Source organism: Hyalella azteca, unplaced genomic scaffold (assembly GCF_000764305.2).
Source record: "Hyalella azteca isolate HAZT.00-mixed unplaced genomic scaffold, Hazt_2.0.2 contig3406, whole genome shotgun sequence".
Taxonomy (NCBI): domain Eukaryota; kingdom Metazoa; phylum Arthropoda; class Malacostraca; order Amphipoda; family Hyalellidae; genus Hyalella; species Hyalella azteca.
The window spans coordinates 1-8,622 of NW_025933656.1; the positions used below are offsets into that span (position 1 = coordinate 1).

Genomic DNA, 8,622 nt, shown 5'->3' on the forward strand with positions numbered 1-8,622 from the left:
ACCATCCTGCTACTCCTACGCCATCCTGCTACTCCTACAGCATCCTGCTACTTCTACACCATCCTGCTACTCCTACACCATCCTGCTACTCCTACTTACATTTATGCCAGATACCATACATGTATGTTTTTATACTCTGTATGGATGTATAGCTGTGTTAATGTGTGCCAGTTACCTTGTATACTCTGTATTAATGTATGGCTGTGTTGATATGTGTGCCAGTTACCTTGTATTCTCTGTATGGATGTATAGCTGTGTTAATATGTGTGCCAGTTACATTGTATTCTCTGTATGGATGTATAGTTGTGTTAATATGTGTGTCAGTTATCATGTATACTCTGTTTGGATGTATGGCTGTGTTGATATGTTTGCCAGTTTCCATGTATACGCTGTATGGATGTATGGCTGTGTTAATATGTCTGCCAGTTGCCTTGTATACTCTGTATGGATGTATAGCTGTGTTAATATGTGTGCCAGTTACCTTGTATACCCTGTATGGATGTATAGCTGTGTTAATATGTGTGTCAGTTACCTTGTATACCCTGTATTAATGTATGGCTGTGTTAATATGTGTGCCAGTTACCTTGTATACTCTGTATTAATGTATGGCTGTGTTAATATGTGTGTTTGTATACTCTGTATTAATGTATACATTTTACTTGCTCCCCGGCAGCACCCACCGCCGCTCAGGGAGCATGGGGGCGGGGGAGGGCGGCAGCGCCCCCTCGCCCTCGGGGGGCCCCGGCCCCTCGTCTGGCCCCTCCGCCCTCACCGAGTAGGTTGCTGTTATTAGTGGGCCACTCAAGCTGTTATTAGTGGGCCACTCAAGCTGTTATTAGTGGGCCACTCGAGCTGTTATTAGTGGGCCACTCAATCTGTTATTAGTGGGCCACTCGAGCTGTTATTAGTGGGCCACTCATCACCATAAACTTGCAGCTATACTATGTACACGTAGCGGCCCAAGTACACGTAGCGGCCCAAGTACACGTAGCGGCCCAAGTACACGTAGCGGCCTAAGTACACATAACTGCTAATTCCTCGTATGTCATTGGTGGGTTTAGCTTGGAAAACCATCAGTGATTGGCTGACGAAGCTACAAACTCGTGACTATTTTTTGATCATGATGCGCTAGACTTTCCCAAAATTTTTGCGCTCTACCATCGCCTTTCAAATTTTTTTGTAAAGAAATCAAAATGATCAAGGGCGTGGTTAATTAATTTTAGGTTAAATGTTGACGCATAATCTTAGGTTAAATGTTTAAGCCTAATCTTCAGACGTAAATCAAAGTCAAATGAGTACAGATTAAATTTTTAATTTTAAGCTCTGACCCAAAATTTATCGAATATTAATTAACAAGAACCAACACAACAACCAACAAGAACTAATTTATTTAACGACGCAAAGCTGTGCGTGATGTCAGCGCTGACAAGTATAGATCAAGTTTTTTAATTTAAACTCTAACCCAAAATTTATGAAATATATATGAAATAAACTCTAACCCAAAATTTATGAAATATATATGAAATAAACTCTAACCCAAAATTTATGAAATATTAATTTATTTAACGACGCAAAGCTGTGCGTGATGTCAGCGCTGTGCGCACGCATCCCGCGCCGTGCGTGGCGCACGCTGCTCAGCTTCACGGACCTGCGTGGGGCCCTCGAGAGGCTCAGGGATGGCCTCGACCACCCCAGGCTGAGCCTCACCAAGTATCTTGAGGCCAGCCTCCCCACCGGCCACGCCGCCGATGATAAGGTGAGGCCACACTGAGGCCAGCCTCCCCACCGGCCACACCTCCGATGATAAGGTGAGGCCAGCCTCCCCACCGGCCACGTTGCCGATGATAAGGTGAGGCCACACTGAGGCCAGCCTCCCCACTGGCCACGTAGCTGATGATAAGGTGAGGCCACACTGAGGCCAGCCTCCCCACTGGCCACGTAGCTGATGATAAGGTGAGGCCACACTGAGGCCAGCCTCCCCACCGGCCACGCCTCCGACGATAAGGTGAGGCCACACTGAGGCCAGCCTCCCCACTGGCCACGTAGCTGATGATAAGGTGAGGCCACAATGTGAGACTTGCCTGTGAGGCCATCTTGNCACTTGCTGGGGGTCCACAGCCACCGCCGGGCCACGCTCCAGGGGGGCGCTGCAGGGGGCGACGGGGGGTCCCTGGACGACAGGGGCGAGGTGTGTGGCGGGGGCGTTATCATTACTGATGTGGATTAAATTATGCCAATAAATAAATAGTGAAATACCTGTAAATAAAGTACTGTTATTTGTACTGACGACATGTACAATTTTTTCAATTACTTCATAAAACAGGCAAAGACTTTTGTAATAATTTCCAAAAACCCTTCAATTAAATCAAATTTAATCAACTTTATCCAAAAACCAACCAATTGAATTAATCCAGAAGCAAAGGTAATCCTAAAATCAATACAAATAATTGGATTGAATATAATTTTATAATTGGATAATAATTATAATATATATAATTATATATAATATAATAAAATAATTGGATTAAATACAAATAATTAGATCAGTTCCCCCGGGCGTGCAGATTCAGGTGGCGAGTGCAGAGGTGTGCCGGCGCGGCGCCCCGCCTGAGATCCTGCGGTACTCGCTCTCCTGTGATGATGTTCCTGCCTTACCTGGGTCAGTTCCTCCAGCCTACTCTTGCTGCCTACTGCTCCTACAGCCTCCTACTCCTGCACCATCCTGCTACTCCTCCACCATTCTGCTACTCCTACTTATATATATGCTAGATACCATGTATGTTTGTAAACTCTGTAGCGTAGCCGCCTAGGTAACATTTATGTCGGACTTGGGCGGTAGCGACGTAGTACAAGGCAGGTCTGAGCGGCAGTGAGTCGGTTAGTCAGGTCTGAGCGGCTGTGAGTCGGTTAGTCAGGTCTGAGCGGCAGTGAGTCGCTTAGTCAGGTCTGAGCGGCAGTGAGTCGGTTAGTCAGTCGTGTCCCGCCAGCCCTACAGTGAGGTTCTAGCCTTAACTCACCTCGCTCCGTTGCTCCACTAGAGATCTTGTGCCCTAGCGCTAGTTACTGTGGCTGTGCTATAAGTATAAGTGTTTCATCTAGCAGCGTTATGTCTCTCGTGCTTGCTGTACTATTTTATTCAACGTGTTGCTTTTAAGCTTTCTTTACTGGAATAAAAGGCAAGTTTTACCGTGTTAACCGAAGTTTTAATGAAAGACATCCCAGTGCAATTTAGCTTTAGCAAAAATCATTAAAATTTTCAGAAGATAGTTGCCGGCGTTTGGCCGTGGCGCTCCGATCATTCTGACAAGATTAAAGGTAGCGGAACATGTCCGGTAACACTCTGTATGGATGTATAGCTGTGTTATTATGTATGTTTGTATACTCTGTACTAATGTGTACATTGTATCTTCTCCCTGACAGCACCCACCGCCGCTCAGGGAGCATGGGGGCGGGGGAGGGCGGCAGCGCCCCCTCGCCCTCGGGGGGCACCGGCCCCTCGTCTGGCCCCTCTGCCCTCACCGAGTAGGTTACTGTTATTGGTGGGCCACTCAAGCTGTTATTAGTGGGCCACTCTAGCTGTTATTAGTGGGCCACTCAAGCTGTTATTAGTGGGCCACTCAAGCTGTTATTAGTGGGCCACTCTAGCTGTTATTAGTGGGCCACTCAAGCTGTTATTAGTGGGCCACTCTAGCTGTTATTAAGGGGCCACTCATATTAGTGGGCCACTCTAGCTGTTATTAGTGGGCCACTCGAGCTGTTATTAGTGGGCCACTCGAGCTGTTATTAGTGGGCCACTCTAGCTGTTATTAGTGGGCCACTCGAGCTGTTATTAGTGGGCCACTCGAGCTGTTATTAGTGGGCCACTCGAGCTGTTATTAGTGGGCCACTCAAGCTGTTATTAGTGGGCCACTCAAGCTGTTATTAGTGGGCCACTCGAGCTGTTATTAGTGGGCCACTCGAGCTGTTATTAGTGGGCCACTCGAGCTGTTATTAGTGGGCTATATTATATTATTTCCCGTTAAATATATATAAACGTTCAATTATTATGTTACTTTCGAAAGGAATTTGCATTACACTTAAGATTCGCCCTCGCGTTCAATTCATCTTTCTGCCTTTATTTTATTGTATTGATTGGGACTTGGAATTTGCTCTTGAAAAGTCTTTACGTCACGCCAACTTATATACTATATATACTGTACTAATTATACTATAAATACTATACTACTTATTCTATATATAGTATATTACTTAAACCATAAATACTATACTAGTTATACTATACATATACTTATACTATACCATATACTATACTATAAATACTATACTACTTATGTACTATATATACTATACCACTTATACTATATGTACGCTTAGCATGCCCTGACTACAATGAGAAGGTATCAGAGGTACGGGCTGAAAGTTTGTCATTATTTAGACAGAATGACACAATAATTTTTTTGTCTGTTGTGTGGCCAGAGTGGACTCGTTCCCTGCGGCCCAGAGAGCCGCGGCCGCCGCTCCTGACAACGTCGGTATGTTTACTTTGAAGTCTATAGTGATAAATGTTTTTTTTTAATTTAAAAATTATTGATTTTATTGTTTGATAAATGTTTTTTTTAATTTAAGAAATAATGGTTTTATTGTCTGCGTTTTTGTGTTTTATGAGCATTTTTTATGATTAAAAATTATTGATTTTATTGTTTGATAAATGTTTTTTTTAATTTAAAAATTATTGGTTTTATTGTTTGCGTTTTTGTGTTTGATGAGCATTTTTATTTTATTTATTTATTTTTTTTTGAAAATTCGTGTTTCAGCAATTGCCGCTTTGGCACATCAATTGTGAATTTTTCACTTCGAAATATTCTTCCAAATTTAAGAATTTTCGGTTTTATTTTTTGTGGGTTTGCTTCTGCGACGCATTTTTTGTTATGGTTTTCGTTTTGTTTGCATTTTTTGTTTTGTTTTTTTGTTTGTTACCCGTTTCAGCAACTGCTTCCTATTGGCACGTCCATTTTGTAGCACTAAATGCAAAATTATTTTCCTTTATTTAATTTTTTTATTGTTTGGGTTTTTGCTGAATCATTTTTTCATTGGAAAAATATTCACTTCTTACGTCACCACTGCCAATTTCTACAGTTTTGAGCAACGTGTTCCTAGTTAACTTCATGTTCAAACATCAAAGCTATTATATTGATAAATATGTAAAGTAATTAATGTCCAACTCATCCTAAAATGCTGTTAGAATAATAGGAATAAGATGCTGTTAAAGAACTGCAATCTTTGCCGGTGTAATGAGACAATGCCAATTTCTTACATGAAATTTTATATTAAAACTACAATTTAGGGGTGAACTACATTAAAATTGTCGTACATCAATTCCTCATTGGTGAGGTCTGGTTCAACATACGTATAAAGCAACTGCAAGTTTCAGTACAGTATTGTAACTGAGCTGTAACTTGCTGCTACAGCTACTGCTAGTTTCAGTACAGTATTGTAACTGAGCTGTAACTTGCTGCTACAGCAACTGCTAGTTTTTGTACAGTATTGTAACTCATCTTATAAAAAATTTCTTATTCATCACTGCGGTTACATATAATTTGTTTATGTTGTGTAGCTGTACCATCTGGCAGCGAGATGGCACTACGGCAGGTGGTGAAGACTCGCCGTCGCCTGCACCAGCTGCGTGCCCGTAGACCTACACCAGCTGGTAGATCTTCTACCTCTACACCAGCTGGTAGATCTTCTACCTCTACACCAGCTGGTAGACCTCCTGCCTCTACACCAGCTGGGCAGGTCTGGGCACCAGCTGGTGTCTTGATATCGCACCTACACGAACACACCGCTAGGGTGCACAGGTCTGCCTTGCTTTATACTTAATCATGATTATTGTTGCTTAATTAATAGGGGGGTTAAGATCTGCATAGTGTCTTGATAATGAATAATATCAAATTCTGTAATGATAATGATGAATTACGATTATAATTACACGAGCTTAATAATGGTTAAGATCTTTTTAGTGTCTTGATAATGAGTTATATCAATAGTTTAGTGTTAATCATGATAATTGTAGCTTGATGATGGGTTAAGATCTTTATAGTGTCTTATTAATGAATAACATCAAATTCTATTATGGTAATGATGAAGTGAGATGATGATATAGGCCTATTAATGGATTTAGATATTTATATTTATATATCTAGTTCAGAAGATACCAATTAAAATGCTGGTATAACCCTAATAGTATGTGTAGATAGAAGATTATGCTATAATCCTATTATAGATATAAGATTATACTATAATCATAATAATGAATTAATCCTCTAGCATTTTTTTTTGTAATAATTATAATGATGAATAAAGACTAATGAAATTTTAATGATGCATCTTTTAGCCCTGCACAAGCACGTATCAGTGATACGTCTGCTCTCTGTTGGTGCTGTGTGCTAAAAAGTGTGTAACTAGTCGGACGAAATAACCATTTTATTTTTCTTAGTGCAAATGTCGCAATGTGATTTTTTCCAGGCTGTGCGTGCTGATATTGCCTGACCCACTTGTATTGCCTGACCCACTTGTATTGCCTGACCCACTTGTATTGCCTGATCCACTTGTATTGCCTGATCCACTTGTATTGCCTGACCCACTTGTATTGCCTGACCCACTTGTATTGCCTGACCCACTTGTATTGCCTGACCCACTTGTATTGCCTGACCNGGTGGGTACACGTGACCCACTTAGTGAAATGAGTGACACGCCGTCCTAATAGTGATGCATTTTTTATTGCGGTTATGTAGGTCATCCTGACTCAATTTAGCCGGCGTGAGGGTTGTGTTTATTGTGCCCTCTAATTGTGTTGTGGGGAAGAGAGTGTGTCACTATTTCAACAATGACACATTCATTTGTCTACGTGCCAACTAATAACAGTGTAAATTATGTAAATCATTCACATGTTTTTTGCTCAGATTCATTCGTCCCGTTCTTTTAATACTACCACTCCTAAAGTCAAAAGTTATTCATAAAAGTAAACTTACCCATTTTCTGTACCACAATTGTTTATTGAATATTCAGTCTATTGCTTTCCACAATACACTGAATGGGATGTTTTGATTTGTAATTTTATAATATTTCTGTGATGAAGACTGATTATTTTAGAGAACGTTGATATTCTTATGATATATGTTAATTCTGTTACAGTTAAAACGTGTGTAGGTATCGAGTTATTATTGTTTAGTAGCATAAAGTTTCCGTGAGAGATTTCAATTTAAAAATTTATTAAATTAAAATATGTATCTCGATGTTGCAATAGTTGTTGCTAAAGTTATTAGCTAATTGTTTTAATGATTATGATGCATTATATTTGCTCTATGCAACATTATTCATCATCGGCGCTCTACCGGGCGATCAATTATTTTTCATTATAATTCATTAATAATAAATATTTATATCATAATTTATATTTTTATATTATAAAAATACATAATACATATAAATCCTACATCCACAACACATAATTATGATGAAATGGGGATGGAAATAAGTATGAAATAAAGTTCAAATACAATAAGAATTATTTTATGTACCAGTTTCCATAAAACACATAGTAATGTTGAAAAAATGATAAAATTCTGATGGAATTAAGTATGAAATAAAGTTGATATACAGTGAGAATTATTTCATGTACCAGGCCCCGCAAAAGACATAGTAATGTTCAAAAAATAATGAAATGTGGATAGACTTAAGTATAAAATAAAGTTTGAATGCACTTAAAAATTTTTTTATGTACCAGGTCCCGCAAAACACATAAAAATGTTAAAAAAATGATAAAATGTGGATGGAATCAAGTATAAAATAAAGTTGAAGTACAGTGAGAATTATTTTATGTACCATGTCCCGCAAAACACATAAAAATGTTGAAAAATGATCAAATATGGATGGAATTAAGTATGAAATAAAGTACAATAATAATTATTGTACCAGGTCGCGCGGGGTGTACGGGAGGCTGGTGTCGTTATGGATAGAATCAACTATAAAATAACGTTGAAATAATGATAGAATATGGATGGAATTAAGTATAAAATGAAGTACCAGAATAATTATTGTACCAGGTCGCGCAAAACACATAATAATCTTGAAATAATGATAAAATATGGATGGAATTAAGTATGAAATGAAGTACAATAGTAATTATTGTACCAGGTCGCGCGGTGTGTACGGGAGGCTGGGGGCGTCGGTGCGCTGTCTCGCCGCCAGCGCCGCGCAGCAATGCGTCGCCGCCGCCGCAGACAACGGCAACATACATGTCTTCAGGTGCCGGGGGTTGCAATGTCTAGTATCAATATTTAATGTAATAGCTATTATCCATGTCTTTAGGTGCCGGGGATGTGTTATTGTAATATATAATGCAATATATCTTATCAGTATTAGTGCGCTATCTAACGGTACACTGAGAGAAATGGGCGGGTCTGGATGACCCACTTTGATGAGTCAACCGCGTCCGAAAATCGATGCACTTTTTTTGACTCACTTGCCCCATTTGTGGGTCATACTGACCCATTAAATTCCAGGCATGACTCACTTGTGACGTCAAATCCCTTATGACGCCACCCGTAGCATGGATACGTAGTT

General features: G+C 39.9%; 1 protein-coding gene across 1 annotated transcript in view; it reads left to right on the forward strand.

Annotated features, from left to right (window-relative positions):
* Positions 1–1,585: 1,585 nt before the first annotated feature.
* Positions 1,586–8,622, forward strand: part of LOC108677493 (phosphoinositide 3-kinase regulatory subunit 4) — a gene marked incomplete at its 3' end in the record, with an annotated part of 8,806 nt that continues 1,769 nt past the window's right edge. Inside the window, 7 exon segments of the mRNA XM_047879609.1 lie at positions 1,586–1,710; positions 2,089–2,188; positions 2,565–2,659; positions 3,421–3,522; positions 4,477–4,532; positions 5,615–5,855; positions 8,194–8,304. Of these exon segments, the coding sequence (XP_047735565.1) occupies positions 1,586–1,710; positions 2,089–2,188; positions 2,565–2,659; positions 3,421–3,522; positions 4,477–4,532; positions 5,615–5,855; positions 8,194–8,304 (830 nt within the window).